The 24,554-nt window shown below is 46.6% G+C and overlaps 2 protein-coding genes and 1 pseudogene across 13 annotated transcripts in view; 2 read left to right on the forward strand and 1 right to left on the reverse strand.

The window, feature by feature from the left end:
* The window catches only part of RBMS2 (RNA binding motif single stranded interacting protein 2), a 106,301-nt gene that overhangs the window by 69,317 nt on the left and 12,430 nt on the right, over positions 1-24,554 (forward strand). For 3 of the 6 annotated variants that reach the window (XM_064377244.1, XM_064377243.1, XM_064377245.1), the window contains 5 exons: positions 4,208-4,285; positions 4,921-5,031; positions 5,659-5,739; positions 6,296-6,382; positions 6,504-12,161. In XM_064377244.1, the coding sequence (XP_064233314.1) occupies positions 4,208-4,285; positions 4,921-5,031; positions 5,659-5,739; positions 6,296-6,376 (351 nt within the window). In that variant the 3' untranslated portion in view covers positions 6,377-6,382; positions 6,504-12,161. Of the gene's footprint in view, positions 1-4,207; positions 4,286-4,920; positions 5,032-5,658; positions 5,740-6,295; positions 6,383-6,503; positions 12,162-24,554 lie in introns of those variants that run through there. The other 3 variants (XM_064377242.1, XM_064377240.1, XM_064377241.1) reach the window with 3 other exon arrangements.
* BAZ2A (bromodomain adjacent to zinc finger domain 2A) overlaps positions 4,654-24,554 on the reverse strand; it is a 47,240-nt gene continuing 27,339 nt past the window's right edge. For 5 of the 7 annotated variants that reach the window (XM_064377236.1, XM_064377239.1, XM_064377237.1 and 2 more), the window contains 19 exons: positions 23,434-23,534; positions 23,048-23,113; positions 22,632-22,865; positions 21,583-21,837; positions 21,102-21,316; positions 20,740-20,814; positions 20,027-20,207; positions 19,866-19,925; positions 19,221-19,365; positions 18,068-18,696; positions 17,702-17,924; positions 17,451-17,606; positions 17,189-17,340; positions 16,706-16,995; positions 16,468-16,600; positions 16,207-16,353; positions 15,632-15,861; positions 15,370-15,513; positions 12,528-15,284 (listed from right to left, as the gene is read on the reverse strand). In XM_064377236.1, the coding sequence (XP_064233306.1) occupies positions 15,119-15,284; positions 15,370-15,513; positions 15,632-15,861; positions 16,207-16,353; positions 16,468-16,600; positions 16,706-16,995; positions 17,189-17,340; positions 17,451-17,606; positions 17,702-17,924; positions 18,068-18,696; positions 19,221-19,365; positions 19,866-19,925; positions 20,027-20,207; positions 20,740-20,814; positions 21,102-21,316; positions 21,583-21,837; positions 22,632-22,865; positions 23,048-23,113; positions 23,434-23,534 (3,602 nt within the window). In that variant the 3' untranslated portion in view covers positions 12,528-15,118. Of the gene's footprint in view, positions 5,415-12,527; positions 15,285-15,369; positions 15,514-15,631; positions 15,862-16,206; positions 16,354-16,467; positions 16,601-16,705; positions 16,996-17,188; positions 17,341-17,450; positions 17,607-17,701; positions 17,925-18,067; positions 18,697-19,220; positions 19,366-19,865; positions 19,926-20,026; positions 20,208-20,739; positions 20,815-21,101; positions 21,317-21,582; positions 21,838-22,631; positions 22,866-23,047; positions 23,114-23,433; positions 23,535-24,554 lie in introns of those variants that run through there. The other 2 variants (XM_064377235.1, XM_064377234.1) reach the window with 2 other exon arrangements.
* LOC135275497 (U6 spliceosomal RNA) lies at positions 5,887-5,987 on the forward strand (annotated as a pseudogene).

Raw genomic sequence — 24,554 nt, forward strand, 5'->3', positions numbered from 1 at the left:
AACTTCCGCTTCCTGGGTTCAAGTGATTCTCCTGTCTCTGCCTCTGAAATAGCTGGGATTACTGGCATATGCCACCACACCCAGCTAATTTTTGTGTTTTTAGCAGAGATGAGGTTTCACCATGTTGGTTGGGCTGATCTCAAACTCCTGACCTCAGGTGATCTGCCCACCTCGACCTCCCAAAGTGCTGCACCACACCCAGACGTGATCTGGGTTTTAATAAGCCCTCCAGGTGATTCTGTTGCAGCTAACATTATCTCTGCTCTAATTTTATCTTTTTTAATGGTTACATTATATTTCATGCTGCAGATGTGCCAGAATTCTTTAGCTATACCCAATGAGAGCATTCACTTAGATTTCGTTTTTTTGCTGCTATCAATAATGCTCCACTAAACACTCTTGTGCTATATTTTTACATATAAGTGCTTCTATTTCTGGGGGCTAGAGTCTCAGGAGTTGGATTGCTAGGTTGAATGGTGTACGGATGTTCAGTTTCATAGACGTTGCCAGATTGCTTTCCACAAAGGCTGCGTTACCTCACATTTCTACCAGCCTTGTGTGAAAGTACCCATTTCCCTCCAGACATAGGTGTTACTGCTCTTTTTAAATTGTTCCTGACCTCGTGATCCACCCGTCTCAGCCTTCCAAAGTGCTGGGATTACACGTGTGCAAGGTGAAGAGATCAAGACCATCCTGGCCAACATGGTGAAACCCTGTCTCTACTAAAAATACAAAAATTAGCCGGGCATGATGGCACATGCCTGTAGTCCCAGCTACTTGGGAAGCTGAGGCAAGAGAATTGCTTGAACCTGGGAGGTTGGAGGGAGGCAGAGGTTGGAGGGAGGCAGAGGTTGCAGTAAGCCGAGATCACACCACTGTACTCCATCCTGGTGACAGAGCGAGACTCCATCTCAAAAAACAAACAAACACAAATTAGCTGGGCATGGTGACAGGCACCTGTAATCCCAACTACTCCGGAGGCTGAGGCAGGAGAATCGCTTGAACCCAGAAGGTGGAGGTTGCAGTGAGCCATGATTGTGCCACTGCACGCCAGCCTGGGCAATAAAAGTGAAACTCCATCTCAAAAAAAAAAAAAAAATTTTTTTCCTGACTTGATGAATGTAAAGTACATTGTTATTTTAATTTGCATGTCCCTGACTATAGGTGAATTTAATCATTTTGTTTGTTATATTTTGATTTGCTTCTCTCTGATTGCTATTCATATGCTTTGCCTATGTTTCTATTTATTTGTTCTTTTCTCATAAATTTATAAAAACTATACGTAAGTATTAATCTTCTGAATGTTATCTTTGTTACACATTTTTTTTTCCAGTTTTATTTTTCGGCTGTTGACTTTGTGGTCCTAAAACTTTAGTGGTGTATCAGAATCATGTGGAAAGCTTATTGAAACCTGGGTTGCAGGCGTCACACTCAGAGTTTCTGGTTCAGTAAGACTAGGGTAGAAGGCAAGAATTTGCATATCCAACAAGTTCCTAGGTGATGCTGCTGCTACTGCTGCTGGTTCAGGGAACATACTGTGGGAATCACTAGTCTTTGACATATAAAAGTTGGCCAGGTGTGATGGCTCATGCCTGAAATCCCAGCAGTTTGGGAAGCAGAGGCAGGCGGATCACTTGAGCTCAGGAGTTCAAGACGAGCCTGGGCAACATGGTGAAACCCCCATCTCTACAAAATATACAAAAATTAGCTGGGCATGGTGGTGCATGACTGTAATCCCAGAAACTCGGGAGGCTGAAGTAGGAGGATCGCTTGACCCCAGAGGTTGACAGAGCAAGACCATGTCTGGAAAAAAAAAAAAGTAAAATTTGTATATAGTTGGCTGGACACGGTGGCTCATGCCTGTAATCTCAGCATTTTGGGAGGCTGAGGCAGGCAAATCATGAGGTCAGGAGATCAAGACCAGCCTGGCCAACATGGTGAAACACCGTCTCTACTAAAAATGCAAAAATTAGCTGGGTGTGGTGGCATGCACCTGTAATCCCAGTACTTGGAAGCCTGAGGCAGGAGACTCGCTTGAACCCAGGAGGCGGAGGTTGCAGTGAGCCGAGATTGTGCTACTGCACTCCAGATGGGCTAGGCAACAGAGATAGACTCCACCTAAAAAAAAAAATTATATATAGTTAAATTTTTCTTTTCCTTTTATAAAAAACTTTTGAATTTCTTCTCTTAATTTAAAAAGTATTCTCAGACTCTAAACTATGTATCTGGTCTCCAAGTTTTTTTGTTTTTTTTTTTAGGTTTTGGTCTCTAAGATTTTATGTTTTATATTTACATTTAAATGTCTAATCAGGATTTTATTTTTGTGTATGACATAAGATAGGAGTCCTGGGGCTGGGCGCGGTGGCTCAAGCCTGTAATCCCAGCACTTTGGGAGGCCGCGGTGGGTGGATCACGAGGTCAAGAGATCAAGACCATCCTGGTCAACATGGTGAAACCCCGTCTCTACTAAAAATACAAAAAATTAGCTGGGCATGGTGGCGCACGCCTGTAGTCCCAGCTACTCGGGAGGCTGAGGCAGGAGAATTGCTTGAACCCAGGAGGCGGAGGTTGCAGTGAGCCCAGATCGCAGCATTGCACTCCAGCCTGGGTAACAACAGCGAAACTCCATCTCAAAAAAAAAAAGATAGGAGTCCTGGTTTTTTTTGTGTTTTTTTTTTCTTTTCTTTTTTTTTCAGATGGAGTCTTGCTCTGTCGCCAGCCTGGAATGCAGTGGCGTGATCTTGGCTCACTGCAAACTCTGCCTCCTGGTTTCAAGCGATTCTTGTGCTTCAGCCTCCTGAGTAGCTGGGATTACAGGCACACGCCCCCACACCCAGCTAATTTTTGTATTTTTAGTAGAGACAGGGTTTCACCATTTTGGCCAGGTTGGTCTTGATCTTCTGACCTCATGATCCAGCTGCCTTGGCCTCCCAAAGTGCTGTCATTACAGGCGTGAGCCACCGCGCCCAGCCAGGAGTCCTGTTTTCTTTCAGAGTGTTAACAAGTTGGCCTAGCACCAAATTATTAAATAATGTAACTTTTTGGATTATTTCAAATCCAATTTGAATTGAAATGTCCCTGCAACCCATAATATACTTTTTGTGTCTATAGATTTCCCTATTCTGGACATAATAGGCAAAGCCCAGAAAATTGTATGATCGTATGATTACACATAAGTAAAATCATACAACATGCAGATTTTTGTCTGGCTTCTTTCACTTGTTTTCAAAATTTGTCCATGTTGTAGTGTTTATCAGTACTTCATTCTTTTTATTGCTGAATAATATTCCATTATATGGGTATACCACATTTTGTTTATCCAATTATCAATTGATCATCATTTGAGTCGTTTCCTTTTGGCTATTATGAATAATACTGCTATAAACATTGACATACAAGTTTCTGTGTGGACATATGTTTTCATTTCACTTGGGTATATACCTAGGAGTGGAATTGCTGGTCTACATAGTAACTGTATATTTAATTTTTTAAGGAACTACCAACATGTTTTCCAGAGTAGCTGCACCATTTTACATTCCCACCAGCAGCAGCAGCATAAAACACTTGTCATTCTGTCCTTTTCATTGTAGCCATGCTGGCCTGGCACTCTGGCTCACACTTGTAATCCTAGCACTTTTGGAGGCTGAGGTGGACTGATCACTTGAGCCAAGGAGTTTGGGACCAGCCTGGGCAACATGGCTCTACAAAAATTAACCAGGTGTAGTGGCGCACACCTCTAGTCCCACCACTGCACTCCAGCCTGGGCAACAGAGAGCAAGACCCTGTTTCAAAAAATGGAAATAATAATTGTAGCCATCCTAGTGGGTATAAAGTGGTATTCCATTGTGGTTTTGATTTGCTTTTGATCCTCCTTCATGTACTCATTGGCTACTGGTATATCTTCTTTCCAAACCCTTTTTTTTTTCTTTTTAAATTTTCTAGTGATGGAGTCTCTCTCTGTCACCCAGGCTGAAGTGTAGTGTCAGAATTATAGCTCACTGTAATTTTGAACTCCTTTTTGCCCTTTTTTTCCACTGGTTTATTTATTGAGTTTTAAGAGTTGCTAATATTTTTAAAACAGTTTTTCTTAATGTTTCTATTTTTAGTGGGGCATTCCAACTTTTCTGGGCTTTGCTGAACATTGCCAGATCCTTGGGCTGAACGGTAGTTTCCAGGCAATTAACATTTTTGTTTTTGCTTGTTTTAGAGAGTGACTCAGACATCTCCTCTACAAGTACCTAACCCATCTTGGATGCACCACCATTCATACCTCATGCAACCTTCAGTGAGTGTTCAGAAGTGGGCAGAAGCCAAAGAGGCAATTTGATGTAAATAAACAATAGGCCAGGCACAGTGGCTCACACATGTAATCCCAGCACTTTGGGAGGCTGAGGCGTGTGGATCACCTGAGGTCGGGAATTCGAGACCAGCCTGGCCAACACGGTGAAACCCCTTCTGTACCAAAAATACCAAAAATTAGCCGGGTGTAGTGGCAGGCACCTGTAATCCCAGCTACTCCGGGGGCTGAGATAGGAGAATTGCTTGAACCTGGGAGGCGGAAGTTGCAGTGAGCCGAGATTGCACCATTGCACTCCAGCCTGGGCACAAGAATGAAACTCCATCTCAAAAAAAAAAAAGAAAAAATAATGGGCTTTGATGCCAGGAGATGTAGGTGTGAGTTCTGGCTTAGACCCTTGTGCAACCCAGAAGTAAGGCCTAAGCTTGTTATTCTTGGATGAGGGTCCTTCCACACTGACAGGCAGAGTTCCTATTCCTGTTGCATAGTTGGGTTGCTGCTCATTTACCATTTCCCAGGATTCTTAAATGCCTGTCTCCAGTGGTCCTGACAGCTACCAATCACTGCTTTAGGCAGCCTCACAGGATGCTGCAGCTAACCCTGCCCTTTGTTGCTGCTTCTAGGGTTCAGTTCTGACACCAGGGATGGACCATCCTATTTCTCTCCAGCCAGCCTCCATGATGGGACCTCTTACCCAGCAACTGGGCCACCTCTCCCTCAGCAGCACGGGCACGGTAAAGCAGCATGTTTCTGATTGTAAACTCTCCTACTGAGCAAGGCATACCTGTGTAATACTCTTCAGGATAAGTAACTTATGAATAATGATGGCATGACTTCAGTGTCACCCAGGGTACACTCAGAACAGAACATAAACTATAGTGGTAGTGCTCCATGAGCCAGGAATACAGCCATTTGCTCCCCAGCCCCACTCTTAACTGATTCCTACTCAAGCACCTCATGAATAGTGCTTCTGTCTGCATATTAGTTTAAGATACAAACATGTCCTAGGAATCCTCATCAAAATAGTACCTGGAAGGATGGAGGAAGCTCATTAGGTTTCTTTCAGGCTTACTGCATTCCTTTTTATATAGAAGGGCTCAAGGGTAGAGAAGGGAGCCTGTCAAGGAAAAGGAGAAGAAAGTCAGGAAAGAGAAGGAAAGTAAGTCATATAGGGAGACGTCTCTGTTAAGCCGGTGTACTTTAGAACCACCTGAAATGCTTTTAAGAAGCCAATGCTCAAATCAATTAAATTAGAATGTCTGGGACAGAACACAGGTGTCAGTAATTTTTTAAAACTCCCCAGCTGCTTCAAATGTAGTCAAGAATCATTGCTGTAAGCCCGTTGATGTTTCTCTTTCTAGTATATGCCGACGGCTGCAGCTATGCAAGGAGCTTACGTCTCCCAGTACGCCCCCGTGCCTTCTTCCAGTGTTTCAGTTGAGGTAAGTGTGTTATCATTTCTTTGGGTTGCTTTTAGGAAAATGAACAGAGGCAGGTTTCACACTGATCAAGATCTTCCTCTCACAATGATGCTGGTTCTGTGTTGACAGGTAGCTAGCTGGTAGGTATATGGAGCCTGTAGGAAGGATGTGCTTGCTTCAGCAGCACACATTCTAAAAGTGGAATGACACAGGGATTATGGCCCCTGTGCAAGGATGACATGCAGATTTGTGAAGCATTTCATATTTTAAAAAACAACAACAGATGTAGGAAAGAAGGACTTGGTCTGAGTTCATGAATGAGGCCCTTCTTCATGTTTGGCCAGGCAGTAGTTAACACCAGGATGCTGACTTGTTTTGACAAATGTGTCTTGGGAAGAGGACAGGCTGCTAGGGAGGTTAGGGAAGTGGTGCCATGGGTGGGAGTGCTCACACATGAGTGTGGAGAGTGGGTGGGTTGGGGAGGGCACTGACAGTGGGTAGGCTTTGGTGAGGCTGCTGTAGTGGGAGATGAGGAAAGGAACATGCAAGATGACTCCCCTCCTTGGCTATGGCACAGGAGAGCAGCAGCCAGCAGAACCAAGTGGCAATGGACGTGCCCTCAGAGCATGGGGTCTATTCTTTCCAGTTCAACAAGTAACAGTGGGTAAGAACCACGTGCTGGGGGGCAGGGAAGGCTGTGCTGGCAGACAGCAGCTCAGCCCGGCCTGAAGTCAGACAGGTTCTCATATTTGTCTTGTCTCCTCTCTGGCTTATGCCTTCTTTAGGATTCCCCTCCCCATCTTTACTGAATAGAAATGAAGTCTTGGAGATACTCATGCTCCCAGATTCCAGAGGGTTAACCAGGAATGCAGACCATCTGTCGGCCCTGCTAAGGACTAACACTTAGCCATCGTTTTTCACAGGCCTGGGCCTGGAAAAAGAAATCTCTACGTTCCTGCCTTCTGCTCTTTCTCCATTGCTGATGGAGCCTGGGGGAACCATCACTTTTTGTGTGTACTACATTCAAGGAGATCCAAAAGTTTTTTTCTTTTGCAAAGAAAGTTTTTTGTTTTTAACTGCAGTGTACTGTTCCCTACCCTGAAGAGACATGGTGGTTGGAGCTTCTTCTCGTCTATAGGAAAAAGTTTTTGATGTATTGGAATTATTTGGGGATGCTTTTAAAACAATTTGTAATTATTTCTTTAAAACCCAAAACAAAACAAAGTTGTGGTGCTAGAGCACTGATGTAGGAGCCCTGCTTACTGAGCTTAGTGATGGGCTTTTTTGATGTGTGTGTGTGTGTATGTATTTTAAAAAGTGTGCAGACTTTAAAAATTTTGTTTTGTAAAACCCTCAGCTCCCACACCCCATCTCCTCTTCACCCATGTTATTCCTTCTTTCTCTTTTCCAGATTGTTTTTTCCTCTTTTCTAAACAGCTGAGGCTGCCTACTTTGCCCTTCTACAGCTTTTAATTTTATGGATATTTAAAAATGAAATTTCTTGTGGGATTTGGGGTGGGGTGGGCAGGCTGGGCAAGGAACAAGGCAGAACACTAAGTAGGCCATGGAAGTGGCTGTTCTCTCCTCCAGGCTGCCACCTCCTGGGAGAAACAACTAGACTTTGGCTTCAGAAAGCACAGATGTGACCCAGGCTTACTAATGAGACAATTCCTCAGCCCTGAGAACACACCCTTGAGCCAAATTTGGTTGAAGACTAGGTCTTCCCTGGCAAGTTCCAGAAGAATGGGCTTACTTTGACCAACTCTTCTCACTGCCAAGGCCAACAGATTCTGAGGAAATGTCTTTTCCAGCTACAGCTTTTGGAGTACCTGCCTTACCTGCCTCCTGTCTGTCCTGGGCTTCACGGCCCTTCTCTTCCCTGCGCACGTTGCTGTGCTTAGAGCCTTTGCAGCTGTGACCTAGTTGAATCCACATAGGCTCCTTCCGCACTGTGGAAGATCTGCTGCTTCACCTCAGACCAGGGGTTCTCAACCAGAGGTGGTTTTGTCCCTCAGAGGCCTTTGGCAACATCTAGACATTTTTGATTGCCACGCCTGGAGGTGAGATGTGTGTGCTACTGGCATCTAGTGGCTGGAAACCAGGGTTGCTGCTAACCATCCTGCACTGCATACTACAGTCCCCACTACCCTCAGCCAGGAATTATCTGACTCCAGAGGTCAGTAATGCCAAGTTTGGGAAACACTGATATAGACGGTGTTGTCCCTGCCTCCCGGGTTAGGGTAAATGCTCACCCAAACCCTGGACAGACAGTGCCTTTAACACTCATGCAGCTATTTGGGAAGGACCAGACTGAGATCCTAGGATTCTCCCCAGACTTTGACCTTTGATACCTCTGCATATAGCAAGATTGATCTTTGAAAGAGTTGTGGCTCCATGCTGAGTGCACACACGTGCTCAGAAGGATTCAGGTGGGCACTCTTCTGGTGTGTGCTGTGCAATGGTGGGAAAGGACAAAGCTCTCTAAACTGTCCAGAGCAACCTGCCCTGCCCTGGTGTGCTTGGACCCCATGCCCAGGGAACTAGGACATCAGAAATAATTTTCCTTCTTATGGAAGGACAACAGGGAGCGAGGGTAGAAAAGAGCAATAAATTCCAACTCTTTATGAGGTTAGGAGTCCTTTTAAAAAGCCTATGTCTTGGTCTTTAAATGTTCCCTTCAGCAAGATATGACTCTATACACATGGAGACAGATTGAAGAAAGCCTCGCCCATCTTCTAGGAAATAAAATCCTGCTCCTGTCTTCTCCCAGTCACTCCCTTATGCACTGAAAGGAAAATTCCACTCCCCTGTACTCCAAGGCCAGGTGCCAAACAAGTCAAACAAAGGCAAATGATGAAGGATAGAGAGACAGGTGTTCATTAGGCGGGCCATAGGGAGAGGAAGGGGGTGACAGCAGGGAAGAAGAAACTGTAGTATCAGTTGTTGCACATAGAGCTTGGCCCAGCTTTCCCTCCCTTCCCAGCCACCCCAGAATTGAGAGTCCCAGTGCCCCCTAGTGTCGACTTTCTATGTACATCTGGGGTTGAGGGAGTGCGACGCAATGGGTAGGATATAAAATGTAAAGGACAGAATTGCTGTGGTCTTCCTATTGATGCTTCCAACCTCAAGAAGGGCTCATCCAGTGTAAAATAGCCCCAAGCCCACTACCTTCTACCTTCTAGAGGGCTTTGGCTGGGCAGATAGCTTTTGTTTTTGAGTCTCCAGCTGTCAGTCAAGGAAAATATACCATAGCTGCTTTCTTGTCAGTGGCCTTTGAGAGAAAGAGAAAACAACTCTAGAAATCTGTTCATCTGATAGACGGGGGGAGCTTTGCTATGTATGTTAGGAGGTTTAGGAAGGGCCTTTCATGCATGGAAACCATTGTTGATACGGCCACTCCCCTCTCCTCTGCCTCACAGAACTCCCGATTCTGTCTTCTTTCTCTATATTTAAAAAAATGTTTAAATGGCTCTAATTTTTTGTTTTAAGTTTTGAATTTACCTTTTGGGCTTCTCCTCATGTGAATCTACTTGTTAGATTGTATTACGTGTGTTTCTGGTTTGGGCATGGGGAGTGATAGGGAGCCTCAAGTTATTTTGCAGTGGCTAATGGCACTGAGGAATTTCCATTTTGGTGCTTTGGGTTTACTCTCATTTTCCCACCTAATTGTTAGTTCATTGTAACAGTGGGTGAGTGTTTGGAGGAAAGGGGGGATACTGTTTCTCCCATGAAATAGTCTAATTGGTTGGGGTGATGGCAGAGGAATTGTGGGGGAGCCTTCCAGCTTACAGTCTAGGGTTGGGCTCTTAAACACTACGCCTAGTGTTTTCTGAATCCTGTCTTCACGGAGCTCAGATCTTACTCTCTTTGTACTTTACATCTCACCCCGACTCATTACAGATGCTCATAACATTCTTAAAATATTTTAGTACTTGGCATTTTTCTGTTTTCAGTCAAATAGAACATACCAGAGTCCCTTCCTCAGATGGCATAATCCTTTACAGGCTCTGAGCCTGCCTAGCCATCTCCTGTCCAGTGTTATAACTCCACATCTCAGGCTCTGAGTTGATACTCAGACCCTAAACTGATTGGACTTTTTGGAGGAGGGTGCCAGGAGAGGTCAGGAAGATGTGGGGATGATGGAGAGAGATGTTTTTATTTTTTAGAGATGGTCTCACTCTGTCACCCAGGCTGGAGTGCAGTGGTGCAGTCATAGCCCACTACAAGTCTTGAATTTCTGGACTCAAGGGATCCTCCCACCTCAGCCTCCCAAGTAGCTGGAACTACAGGCACGTACTGCCATGCTCATTTAGTTTTTTAAGTTTTTTGTAGGGACAGGGGTCTTATTGTGTTGCCCACACTGGTCTTTTAACACCTGTCAAGTGAGCCTCCCACTTCAGCCTCCCAAAATGTTGTGATTATAGGTATGAGCCTTTATGCTTGGATGAGATGTTATTTTTAATGTTTGGGAGCTTTTTTTTTTTAAAGGCAGGTTTCCCTTCTGTGGCCCAGGCTGGAGTGCAGTAGCACCATCCTGGCTCACTGGAGCCTCGACCTCTCAAGGCTTAGGTGATCCTCCTGCCTCAGGTGCCCCTTCCCCAGCCACCAAGTAGTGGTATACCACCACGCCTGGCTAATTTAATTTTTAGTAGAGATGGGGTTTCGCCACATTGCCCAGGCTGGTCTTGAACTCCTGGGCTCAAATAAACCGCCTGCCTTGGCTTCCCAAAGTGCTTGGGATTACCCACCGCACCTGGCCCTTTGTACTGTCTTTAGCCAAAGAATTTGAAGAGTTTCCCAGGCTAGGAAGCCTGGTGGCTCTAAAAGGTAATAGACCTTTTCAGTAACACATAGGGAGTGGCAGAATTCACACTGAGGACGAAGACCAGACTTTGCTGCTTCATAGGCCATGCTTACGTTGGGCCACTTCAGCTCCATTCCATTCCCTTTCCTTTCCTAACTTGCCATCAGTGAGCTCATTCACTCTCAAGGTCTCCAGTGCCTACTACCTGTCACTCCAATGTCAACCCATTGGGAGTTGAGGCCTGCACGTGAGCTGTTACTTTGCATCATACAGATGCTGTGACAGGCCTTGCTGGAATGGTAGGGATCCCCCTAGAAGCAGTGACTACTAGTTTTCTAGAAAAGAACTATTGCCACTGTGCACATACCCCACCTTCTGGGAAAGTGACAACATTGCACTCATGAGGGGCTTTGCATTCTTAGCCAAGGGTGGTAAACTTGGGCGGGTGATCTGGCCCAACCTTGCCCCTAGGCTCTACTAGCCCTGAATCAGCAGGCTTGAGAGAGGAGGGTGGGTGTTATAAAAGCCAGTCTGTAAAGGGTAGATTCCAAACCTTGTGCCTTGTTATACCAATCCTTCCTGATTCCCTTTTAAACCAACTACTCCATTTCTGTGTTGCCTGCATTTTCAATCCTCCCAAGCATTAGCAGATTCCTGAAATTCCCTCATTTGGTAGGCCTTCCATAGGAGTCGGCAGCTAAAACCAGACTGTGAGCTTGTCTCCCTTCTGATCTTTGCTGCTCCTCCCAGGGCACAGTCCCCATATAACTAGACAAAAGCTAGGTGCCCTCATCACCCCAGTTACCACTGACCTGTCCACTTGTTTGTTTTGAATAAATCTGCATTCTCCAAGCAGATCCCCCAATTTCCTTGTCGTTGTTACACATCTACCTCACAATCTCACAATTCAACAAGGGCATAAATACCTGATTTACCTATTTCTTTCCTTCTCTCTATGAGGGTTGGGAAGCTGAGGACTAGAAAAGGCTCATAATTAAATTTTAAAACTCTTGGGAATTTCCATTCCTAGAATGTTTTCTCTGGGATTTTTAGCTCACTGATCACCCTAGAATAGTGTGAACTCTCCAGATAGGTCCTGCTGTGATAGGCCAGGGGAGTAGGCTGTGCAGTGACTGCTCAGGGTAATAAGTAATGGTTGGAGGACACCAGCATAGGAGCAGAGCTTAGAACTTAAGAGGACAAGAAAGCTGATCGGTGGCTGGTGTATAGCTGTGAAGGTAACCATATACCAAAGAGGAAGTTTGTGATATAAGGCTGGAAGCAAATGTTCCTTCTCTACCTTAATACACACTTCCGGGTGTTCACCAAGACAGATTTTCCAGGCTGGAGGGTAATACTTTTCTAGCCTGAGTGAAGAAGTCCCCACTCCAACATACACCCTTTTTGGGTGGGTGAATACTCTTTTTCATGTGGACAGAAAATGTTTATACTTACACATTTTGTACATTTTTTATCTGGAGACTAGTTTTATATACTTCCCACATCTATGCCAGTGCCACCATTCTAACTTACTCTTCCTTTTCTACCCCTGGTCTTCTCCTTGTCCTTCCCTACAATTTGGTAGAGGTCCATTTTGTCTTACTTCAACCTTTTTCTTTTAATAAAACACAAAAGTCTACGTCTTGGTGTCTTATCCATGAGTGGGAAGTGGGAAGCTGGTGATGGGCCCATGTTTGCTATGACAGGAACACAGGTGACAGCTTAGAAAGCTGGGGCCACATCTCACAAGGCAGGACCTGGGTGCACTGAATCCCACTTTACTCCAGCAACTCAGCCAGACATTTAGGCAGGAGCACTAATAATAACCCTTTCCATCCACACAAACAGGGTGTGGAACAGGAATCTGGCTTGTAGTGCCGTTTGCACAGAAAAGGCGAGCGTGTTGTTCCCCTACCTGTGGTCTCTTAAGCCAGTCATACCTATCCCAACCCCATCTCCCCCTCAGGTGTGTAGAAGGGAGGATGAATACACAGAGTCTTTTGAATCTCTATCAAATGTGGTTTTTTTTATTCAACTGACAAGCACTTTTCTACAGCTGCACTTGTGGAACATCACATGGCAAAAACAGGAGTTTTTTTCTCTAGACTTTTTTTTCACCTTATTAAAAATGAGATTGGTCCTAAAAATATAGAAAGAAATAAATTTAAATTCACAAAAAACTGTACATTATCAAAAAGTCACTAAAACACCACATTTGGTTATATAAAAAGTCCCTTTTGTTGTAAAAGGAACATGGAAACTTGTTGGTGTTGACGGTGTGGTTTCTTCCTGTCAACCAGACCGATGGGGAGGGGGGAGCAAAAGGGCAGGGGGTGGGTTGTCTTTTTATTTTAAACCTGCTTTCCCTACCAAATACTCTTGTCACGAAGAGAAAATCCACCTAGCTCAAAGGGGCAGTGAAGATGAGGAAAGAAAAGCAAGAAATGGCCCCTTTGATCATGTCCTATCCCCACTCCCCCCTCTGGCCCCTACTTCAAACTGAGGCTAGGACCCCACCCTACCATATGAGTGCCTGGTCCCTAGCGAAAGAGATGGAGCTGGGAGAGGAACACAAAGTAGGAACCACGGAGATTTCATTCCCCTATCCACCTCACCTCCAACAATGAAATTAATCTAGCACATCTTATACCCGGGGACAACTGCCAGGGGGAAAAAGTGGAGCCCCCAACTCTAACAGTTTCAACTGTCTAACACAAAGTTTGTTACAGCACAGTTATTTAGATAAAATATAAATATTTATGCATAATATAAAGTCAATTCAAATATTCTTCAATCCACCTCTTATTTAAAAGCAAAAAAAAAATCTCAAATAAAATTAAAAGTTTTGAGGTTTAGCTGACAGAAAAGGCGACTTTAGAAATAGGCTCTGGGGGAGAAGGGGCATAAAGGAATAAAGGGGCTGCCCCAGGACCTACCTACACTGCCCCTACCCCCTTCAGTGGCTCTTCAGTGCTACCAGAATACAAGGAATGCTCCACCTCACCTGGCACCCCTACCCCCAATGGAACATTTCTTGGATGCCTCAGCTCTCTGCTTGGGCCAGCCAGCAGCCACCTCCCCAGTGCAAGTACCCGTAATCTCTGAAGGGAGGGGCTCTGCTGAACAGGAAAGCAGGGGACCAAGCGCCCATGGCTATAGCTGGGAGTCAGCAGCTCTCCTCTCATGTTGGGGGCTTAACCTGGACATAGTCACATGTAGGGCAGTGATGGACCCAGAACCCCTCCTCCCTACTCTTCTGTGCTCCAGGGTCTCTGCTGCTGGGGAAGGGGTCCTGCGGTATGAAGTAAAAAAGAAAAGCACAACTCAATGGGATTAGGAAAAGATCCAGTTCTACCACTCTCCCTGTAGAAGCTTAAGATTCAAAGCTACCGAGAGGAGAGGGAGTTCCTGCTGAAAGATTGCACAGTCTGAAGAGGCTGGAACAAAAATGACCAGGAGAGAGACACAGCCTTGTCTCCAGAGAAATTGTTCCTGTGGTTTCCCAAAGACAAAAAAGTGATGGTTTTAAACAATGGGAAAGATGGGAATGAAAACATACTTGGGGAAACTGAATGGATCCTATCAAACAATACACGGTAACAAGCACAGCATCTTCTCTCTCACTCACACACGCACACACACACACAGCACGCTCGCTCTCCGAGGCCGGTCCATTGCTATCTGGCCTCCATCTTGGGGTGCACCCAAACTCAGCAGTAGTTGTCCCTGAGGAGTTCCCAAGAGGGTTTGGGAAGGAAGTGGGGAAGGAGGCTGGAAGGCCCAGGAGGCCTCCCTGCCCTCTCCCCAGCTACTGAGTTTCAGAAAAGGCTGGAAACTCAGCATGTGAGGAGCATCCAATGTCATACAGGGGATAGCTATTGGCAGGAAGATGAGGACAGAGAAAAAGACAGGGACCTCTGAATTTTTTTTTCTTTGAAGGGAAAAGATTTGTGAGAAGAGAAAAGGAGGGAGGAACCCGTACACGATAGTTTTCCATTATTGGATGGGAGAAAATCTGAAACTTGGCGGGTGGGAGGTAGGAAAAGAAAAACAGCAAGAAGCAGGGAAGGGACTGAGCATGGAAGCAGCATGTCCAGGGCCCAGTGTCCGGCGCGACACACTTAGGAGTTAAGTCCACTTTACTGGCCGTCACTGCGGGTCCGCACACAGTACAGAGTGTTTCTTGGTTTCACACATTCACTAGAACTATTGCTATTGTTAAATAACCCCAGAACGCTGGGGCATGTACAGGGGAGGAGAGGAAGCAGGGAGGAGGAAGCAGGGACGTCTTTCCCCCTCCCCATTTTTAATTAGGAAATAAAACAGAAAAGAAAAATTATTTTTTTTCTTTCTTTTTTTGGCTTTCAGTCCAGAAGGACCTCATCTCTGCACCTCTTATTTGAGGAGCAAGAGGAGGAAAGGGACAAAGGGATATAGGAATAAGAGGATGTGGGGCACTGCCAAGGGCAAGGTCAAAAATCAGGGTTGTATCTGACTTGAGTCTGGACCCAGGGCAGTATCAGCAGGTGAAAATGGCAGGTTTTTGTTTGCAAGGTTGGGGGAGATGCCACAAGGTGACTCCCCACCTCCCTTGCCTCACAGATTGGCCTGTTTTCCCTGATAAAACTCCTCCCAGCGGCTCTCGAAGAAGCGGCGCATGATGTGCCCAGCCTTGCCTACTTCAGAGTCATCCTCGTTGAAGGTCTGGCAGTTGTCAAATACCAGGAGGGCATCAGCCGCAAACTCCTCCGAGCTGGTGTACCTGGACAGGGCAGGGGCAAAGCTGTGAGCTGGGTAGGAGTTGCAGCAGTAGCAAAGAGCAGGAAGATGCACCTTCATCTACTTACCCTCCCCTGAGCAGCCGCTCCCGCATGGTGGAAAAATCCATAGGATTTTTGATGATGCGTCTGTACCCACTCACCAAACGTGGGTTCACAGGCTCTAGGAAAGGCCAGGCTGCATCATGGGACTCCATCTCCATCAGGATAATCCTATCATTACAGGGACAGTGATGGCTCCATCTCAGGAAGCAAATATTCTGACCCCTCCCAGCCCTTTCCTCTGGCAGAGGTAGAGCCAACTGTCCCCCCCAGGATTCACTCAACTCACTCGCAAAATGTGAGATCACTGTGGTGGTTCCGCATTGAGAGTCGCCGCCGCTTGGAGGGGGACAGCCCTTCTTCCGTGTACCGAGGCCCTGCTGCTGGGCTTTCTCGGCCCCTCAACAGTACCCGGCGTCGGCGGCCATCACCCTCTGAGAAGTTCAGGGAATAACCACTTTTCCGTTTCTGGCCTCGTTTTGGGAAACCAGGCTTCTGAGTGAATTCTCCCTCTATCTGCTGAGTATAGGAAACAGGTTAGACTGGCAATAGCTGGAGATGCACTGCTTGCCCTACTACAATCTCTGCCTAATTGTGATTTAAGGCTTCAAAATACTATCATGCGTTAAGTTGGCATTGGTTTATTCACATAACCCAATAAAGTAGGTAAAAGGGAAGAAGATATAGCTATTCTCACTTTATAGAAAAATTAATTAAAGCTACAGAATTAAGTGACTTGTCCAAAAAGGACTTAGAACCCAGGTCCCCTAACATCCAGTCTGGGATGCTTTCCAACGAGAGGAGAGACTGAGGATAATCTCTGCTTTCTGTTTGAGTGTGGGAAAGAAAGAGCAGAAGCCTTACCTGAGCCAAACAGACAGTACAGAACCAATCGCCTTCTGGGACAGCCTCCATCTTGGGACGATGGCAGTAAATGTGGCAGCCACGGTCACACCCATCACAAAGCAGAAGAAACTCATCATTGTCACCTTTCCGGCAGACTAGACACGTCTGGACCAAGGTTGTGAGGAGGCAGAGTGAGCTCTCAATCCTCTACCTGCCAGTGACCCCACCCGTCCCTGCTGGCTGGCCCCTCTGCCTTTCCAGGGTCTGTCAGCCTCTTACCACTTTGTTGACAGACTTCTCCCAGGCAATGGACCTCTCTAGCTGGCCCAGGCACAAGCACACCTGGGCTGCACTCCGGCAGCGCTCGAGGGTCTGGCGCCAGACACGAATGCGAGGGGTGATCTCATATGATCTGGAGGGAAAAAGTGGTGATCTTTGGATAAGGAACAGGATCCACTAAAGAGGGAACTTATCCCTTTCTCTCTAAGACCAAGAATGGAGGGTGAGAGTCACTCACATCTCTGTAGTGGTGCCCTGAGGGGCACCATTAGGTGTGCTAAGCAGGGCCTTCTCCAGCACAACCTCATGAGCTGGCCAGAGGGGCTCCCGCAGGTACCGCCGTTCTACATTCTGTTCTAGGGCAGCCAGCCGCATCACAGCCAGGTCCAAAGGGTTGGTAGTTTTACGCTGAGGTGCCAGTCCTTCCCTGCCCCGACCTCGCCAGGTGATATCCTCCTGGGAGTCGGAGAGGTGCTCACAGTAGGCCAAGTCTTCACGGGTAGAGTCTGGGCTAGGACATGTCCACCCCTTCAGTTAAGAGAGAGGAATAAAACTCATTGTAAAAGGAGGAAACTTTGGCATAGAAAAAACAAACAAACATGACCATTTAAGGTCATGGTGGGTCGCCTGTGAGTAGGGACCCAGGGTTTTTTTCTAACAGGGCAAAAGGGACTAATGCTTTTCTCAAACAACTTCCTACACAGTGCCAATCCCAGCATACCCGAATCTGCAGATCAGACATGATAACCCGCTGCTCCAGCTCTTCAACCCATTGAAGCACTGCTAGGTCTGTCGCATATGTCTTCTCTTTGGGGGACCAGCTCATAATCTCTTCTTGAAAGGCAGGTAGTTGCCTGGGCTCAAAGATGGGGTCTGAGAAAAGAGGAGGCAGAGGGAGAGGCCCATCAGGCTGTTGTCCATACCAGAAGCTCAATCCTCACCCTGGGCTCTTCAGCTCAAGCTGCATGTAGGAATGTATTTACCAGCTGAGGGCCGTAGGCAGACTTCCTGCAAGAAGTCCCTGTGCTTGTTAAGGTGTTTGTGAAGTGCCTTCTCTCGGATACCTCGGGGATGTAGGGCCTTGAGCATGGCATCCAGTGTCTGAGGATCTTGTATCCACCACCAGCCTGAGCACATCTCTGTGAGCAGGTGAGATAGATGTGGGGTGCCAGCTGTGAATCACTGCCCACACCGAATGCCACTCTCACTCCACTTTCACCCCAAGATCACTCACCAAGTGGGACAGGCTGGGCTGTCAGCTGGGTTAGGTAACGCTGTTCCATCTGTTTGAAGAACTTACTGGGAGGTCTCCCTCTTCGTTTGGGCTGTCCCAGCCCTGTGGGACTCTGTGGCATTTCTCCAGGGTCTCCTGCTCGCCTCTTAGGGGCCAACCCAGCCAAGGGCGTGGAAGAGAACTGCACTGGAGAACAAGGGTTGGCAGCACTGGGTTTATTCATCTGTGAATAAAATGAGACATAAGGAAATGAGGATGTTTTCATATTTCTAGGTTCCCTCAACTTGAGGCAGCAGCTCCACAGCCAGGCACTGGTGCCTGTGGCAAGATGAAATCAAGTGCATACTACTAATTCTGGCTACTTACTGGCTTGGAGGAGGCAAGCTGCTCAGGGGAGGGAGTGGGTTGGTCCTCAGAAACTGCAGGGGGTGGTGTAGGGGCAGCATTGCAGGGCATCTGGGCTGAGATGTTAAACCAGAGTGCTTGAGGATCAGGGCTGGATTCTGCCTCATCAGGCTCTGGCTCCTCCGGGGGCTGTGAGGGAGCTGGGTCTAGTTTTCCAGGACTGCTGTCAGGCGTGAGGACTGAGCTGCTCAACAGGGAGCTATGGCTCTGAGTCTGGCTCAGCCAAGACAGGAAGGCTGACTGGCTGAGGTCATGCTGGCTCTGACCCAGTGACAAAGGGGAGCCTTCTTGTTCCAGGAACCCCTTTTGGGACTGAGGCTGGGGCTGGGCAGGAGTGTGAAGCTGAGCCTCAGGCTGAAGCTGTGCCTGAGGCTGTTCTGAATCCTGACCCCTGACAGGGGACTTCAGGTGCCGAGGTTGCATAGACCCAGGCTTAGTTTTTCGAGGTCGGCCTCGGGCCCGGGCAGGAGAACTGGCAGTGGTGTTGGAGCCAGCTAACTCCATCTTCATAGAGAAGAGTGCAGGGTTGAGTGAGGCATGGGCTGCCACTTTCAAGGAGTCGGTTTCCTTCTTTATCACATCCTCAGGAACTGTAAAGAGAAGTAAAGAGCTTAAGACATATGCTAACATACAAGGGGAAAGTAAGAGGGTGTACAAACTTAGAATCTATACTCTTTCTCTTGGACTTAGTCCCCCTTTTCTGAGATTCCACTAGGAAGAGCTTATATGACAATGAACACAGCATCTGGGGAAGAAACACTATTCTCCTAAGTAATCACCATCAGCAGCACAATCATACGCTAAACATTTACTGCGAACCAACTACAGGTTAAGTATTATTCTAAGAGACTTAACTTATTTTAATCCTCTCAGTAGCCTTATGAAGTACATATACTATTATTATCTCAACTTTACAAATGAAGAAACAGAAACATACAATTGGTAAATGGCAGATCAGGTGGGTAGGCAGCTTGACTCTAGAATATGTGCTCCTAAGCATTATGCTATATTATCAGAAAATGAAAGAAGCCCAAGAATACTAAGTAAAGAAAAAGGAATTATTTAATTTTTGTTTGATAGGACTCAGAATCCACATTCCCACAGACGCACCTACCTAAGTTCCCCTCTGTTCCTTCTACAAAGATACCAGCCAAATACGGCAATATCCAATAGCGACGTCTGTAGCGGTCTTGACCCAAGGAGACTGCCCGAAGCATCTGGGATGAGTGAAGTAGCTTTTTGCGAAAGAAAAGCTGACGCTGGGTAGACAATGAAAATGAAGACAAATAAACACATTTCCAGAGCGATGGTGAATTCATCTAGTCTATCAGAGAAAGGCAAATGCTTTCAGTCTCTCTATAAAAGTGATACCACCTGGGCGTAACTCAGAAGGTGATTAAGGTCGGGTGCGGTGGCTCACACCTGTGATCCCAGCACTTTGGGAGGCTGAGGCAGGTGGATTGCTAGATCCCAGGAGTTCAGAACCAGCCTGGGTAACACACAAAAACTCTGTCTCTAAAAAAACTACAAAAATTAGCCAGGCATGGTGACTCCCACCTGTAGTCCCAGCTACTTGGAAGGATCACCTGAGCGCAGAAGGTCAAGGCTGCAGTGAGCCATAATCGTGCCACTGCACTTCGGCCTGGGTAATAGAAACCCCATCTCAAAAGAATAAAAATTAAAATTAAATTTAAAAAATAAGTGATCAATTCTTGCCCAGCCCACATCTCCAACTCTTGGGAGGTTAGGAGCACAATACCTTACTGAGTTTTTCTATCTGGCGCTCTAGTTCTGGGATGCTAGATGTTGTGGCATCAACCTGGGAAGAAACACGTGGCCATTGAGAAAAAGGAAGTTATCAGATTCAAGAAAAAGGAATCTATTTTCTAACTCCCACTTTCCTTGATCTTGGGCCAGTACCTCTCCATCTCTTCGACCCCTGCGGCCATGGACAGCTGCTGTAGTCTCTTCTTCTTCCTCTTCTTCCATGCCACTGGTCTCTTCCATGATCCGAGAACTGCGTCTCCGTCCCAGGCCTTCCTCTGGTCCTTCCATCTCTACCTCAGACCGCCCAGTTCGCTTGGCCAGAGCAGTTTTCAGTCTTGAAATAGATGGAGAAAGATTAAGGGAAGGCCAAGTGCACTGGCTCACGCCTGTAATCCCAGCACTTTGGGAGGATGAAGCAAGTGGATCACCTGAGGTCAGGAGTTTGAGACCAGCCTGGCCAACATGGTGAAACTCCATCTCTACCAAAAATACAAAAATCAGCCAGGTGTGGTGGTGGGCGCCTGAAATCCCAGCTACTCGGGAGGCTGAGGCAGGAGAATTGCTTGAACCCAGGAGGCAGAGGTTGCAGTGAGCCAAGATCGCACTACTGCACTCCAGCCTAGGCGACAGAACAAAACTCCATCTCAAAAAAAAAAAAAAAAAAAAAAAGATTAAGGGAAACTGATGAGGAACATGATAGTGTCACAAAAGAAATACCTGGACTCTAAACCATCCTGGGCCCTAGTAAAGTTCCAAACCCAGGGAAGGGGCTAAAGGCACCACATTTCAGGCCAAAATCCTGGCTGTGCTTCACCCTCCCCACTTCTCTCTCTCTCTCTGGGCACTACCCTCTGTCTGATCCCTACCTCCGGAGTCGGCCTTCAACAATCCACTTGTTTTTCCTGTAGCTGGACATACTCTCCAGAGTCTTGTCAATCTCACTGCAGGGGAATAGGAAATGGGATGAAGTGGCAGCACAAAAAAAGGAAAAGAAGGCTCAAGGGTAAAGGGGCTGCAGCTGAAAAAGGAGCCTAGAACCTAGATCAGATGAATGACAAAGAAAGGCTTAGGCTCTCCCAGGGAGGGCACTGCAATTCAGTCCCAAGTCACTCTAGCATCTTCAGAGCATGGCAGTGAACACACATTTCTGAGGACTTCTGGAAGGCTAGTCCTCCATCCCATTCTGATGCAAGGGATACAATGACCATCCCCACTCCCAGCCTCTCACTTGATGATGAGGGTGGAGCCATTGAGCTCATGCACAAGGAAGGCCAGGACAGCAGCCTTCTGCTGGGGTGGCTGGGCCTGAAAAGGTTGGGTGCGCAGGCGGTCACAGAGGGCTGGCTCTACTCCGTATGCCATAAGGAAGCAACGCAGGATCTCTGACACATTGTCTCTTGTCAGTGGGATCTCAGACACCTTCTCCCCCAAGATCTTTAGGGACTGTGTGGAAGAGAACATAATAGGAGTGAGTAGGTAAAGACAACCAAGTTGGGTGAATGTGCAAGAGGAAAATACATCAGAAGAGAACTATCAGGGTTATGATGGAATATGAAAGAAGACCACAAAAGAAAAGAATAAAATAAAAACAAAGTAAGAAGTGAGGAGTCAGGAAGAAAAACAAATGAAAAATATAAGGAAAAGAGAAACAGTAAGTAGTTGTATCTCTTTTACTTGTCCAGATTACTCTGGGAGGGACTTGCACTCACCTGACAGTAGGAGGGCAAGCCAGGATCATAGAGTGCAGCTTTCAGCAACCGCACCAACAGGTCTTGCACCTCACCCAAGCTGTCGCCTTGACACAGGAGTCCCTCCTGCAGGACCCCCAGGCTAGGCACATCTTTGGCAGGATCAAAGCCCAGCACCTTGCCAAAGCTATGCAGGAACTCCACAATGGTCAAGCAGTCTGAGAAGGCCTTACTGGGCAATGTCAGACCAGGGATTCGTGAGAAGTCAGGCAGGGGCTGGAGAGATAAAAGTGAGTAGGATGTTCTGTTAAACATAACAGAAGGTGACAATTTGGAAGTCTACAAAGGGTTCCTTTAATCTTTATGTGATTTTTTTTTTTTTTTGAGATAGGATCTCATTCTGTCACCCAAGCTGTGCAGTGGCATAACCTCTGCTCACAGCACCCTCAACCTCCTAAGCCCAAGTGATTCTCCCACCTTGGTCTTCCAAATAGCTGGGACTACAGGGGCATGCCACCACACCCAGCTAATTTTTATATTTTCTGTAGAGATAAGGCCTTGCCATGTTGCCCAGGCTGCTCTTGAACTCCTGGGCTCAAGTAATCTGCCCGCCTCAGCCTCCCAAAGTGCTGGGATTACAGATGTGGAGCATGGCACCCAGCCTTCCTTTATTAATTTTTTTTTTGAGTTGGAGTTTCACTCTATTACCCAGGCTAGAGTGCAGTGGTATGATCTCAGCTCACTGCAACCTCCACCTCCTGCGTTCAAGCAATTCTCCTGCCTTAGCCTCCTGAGTAGCTGGGATTACAGGCGTGTGTCCCACACCTGGCTAATTTTTGTATTTTTAATAGAGACGAGATTTCACCATGTTGGTCAGTCTGGTCTTGAACTCCTGACCTCAGATGATCCGACCCCCTTGGCCTCCCAAAGTGCTGGGATTACAGGCATGACCCACCTTTAATCTTAATGGAAATGTCTCTCCCATTGCAGAAATCCCTATACTTTTCAAAAGGAAAGTCCTCCCAACTGGCCCCTGCATGACCCAGGAATTGTTACTCTCTCCTCACTACCTGGTGGTCAGTCAGACACATATCCTCTGTCGGCTTCTTCATTTCCTCCAAGATCATCTGTTGCCTCTGCCGTTCCTCCAAGCGCCTCTGTGTGGCCAGGGTCTTATCTGCTTTACAGGCTGACTTGGCTTTGGCCACTTCCTCCTTTTCCTTCATTTTCACCTTCTCCTTCTTTTCTCTCTTGACTTTTTCCTTCAATTTTTCCTGCTTTGTCTTTACCTTTTCTTTCTCGGCCTACCCAAGGAAAAGAGGAACCAAAAATGCCATAAAGATACCAGTTACTAACCTTCCCTGGTCTCAGTCCTCCCAACCTCAGAGCCCAGAAATCTCACTATAAAACAAGACTGATGTACGTATCTTGCAAAATCAGTGCAGTGGCTTCGAAATTATACTTGCAAGCGTGTACATGCACCTACCTTGGATTTCTTCTTAGCTTCCTTCTGCTTTAAGCTCTTGGTCTCTTGTTTCCGCTTGTTTTTGGCCTGTAAACCATAAGGGAAGTCATTTCTCCTCAAACTCTGAAAGCATCTCTGCTTGGGCTAGGATTCAAAAACAGACAAGGGTGCTGGGGAGGAGAGGTGAGAGATGGAATGAGGGGTTGGCAATGGATTGATTCTCTCACCCTAGAGATGCCCATGTTATTTTTGAACAAGCCCAATTCTCTAAATCAAGTGCAAGAAATTTCAGGGTAATAGAGATATGCTGCTACGCAAGGAGTGGCAGATACGGGAGATGAAAAGAAAAGATGAAGTAGGTTGTAGGAAAAATTAACCTACTGTGTAATCTCTCTGATGTCCCTCACCTGCCCTTGGATAGTAGTCTGACACTCTCCCCGTTGTACTTTCTGCCTCATCTTCTTCTTGCTTTTACCAATCTTTGCTTTATCCTCCTCACTCAATGTTTCTGTGGGAGCAGAAAGGAAAATGAAACAAGTGAGGCAAGAAGGCACATCTCTAGCATCCTGGGCAACACATGCCTGTCTCAAAGCTGGCCTCCCAAGCAGCTCCCTGAAGAATCTAGAGTAGTTTTTTTTTAAAGTATACATAGTAAAACATTGGGAAAAAAAATGTAGGAGAGGCACCTGCTATGGGGGTGGCACAAAGAACTCAAATGACATCTCCTGCCCAGAAGCACCAGCCCCTGGCTCCAATCGGACTGCTTTAGAAGGTGTCCTGCTGATAGAAAAGAGGCCACAATGACAGAGTAGCCTTGTAGCCAATCTCTCTCCCAGGGTACCTGACAAGGGCAGCAACCCACAGACTGATTTTAGAGCAGAGAGCAGAGAAAGGAAATAGCAAGCCAAACTGCCAGGGAAAGAGGGTAGTAGTTAGAAGCACTGATTAACTAAGGGTGTGCCAGAAAAAAAGGGCCCACACAGCGGACACCTCAAAAGAATCAGATCAACACTGACATAGTTGTTGATCATGCTCAGCTCCAGGTCTTGCTTCACTAAAAGTTCTGAATTTCTTCCTTTCTGGAAGACTTGTTGAAGTATAATTCTGCAAACAATAGAGTATTTCATAATTGATGTTTCTGACATGACTCTGTGTGTGTGTGTGTGTGTGTGTGTGTGTGTGTGTGTGTGTATTTTGAGACAGAGTCTCTGTCACCCAGGTTGGAGTGCAGTGAGGTGATCTCAGCTCACTGCAACCTCCGCCTCCCGGGTTCAAGCAATCCTCCTGCCTCAGCCTCCCAAGTAGCTGGGATTACAGGCACGTGCCACCACACCTGGCTAATGTTTTATATTTTAGTCGAGACAGGATTTCACCATGTTAGCCAGGATGGTCTTGATCTTCTGACCTCACAATCTGCCCGTCTTGGCCTCCCAAAGTGCTGGGATTACAGGCATGAGCCACCGTACCCAGTCCTGACATGACAATATGTACTCTTTTGTTTCTGGTACAGAACCACCACCACATGTCT

Source organism: Aotus nancymaae, unplaced genomic scaffold (genome assembly GCF_030222135.1).
Source record: "Aotus nancymaae isolate 86718 unplaced genomic scaffold, 86718_ANA_hifiasm-v0.15.2.pri h1tg000016l, whole genome shotgun sequence".
NCBI classification, from domain to species: domain Eukaryota; kingdom Metazoa; phylum Chordata; class Mammalia; order Primates; family Aotidae; genus Aotus; species Aotus nancymaae.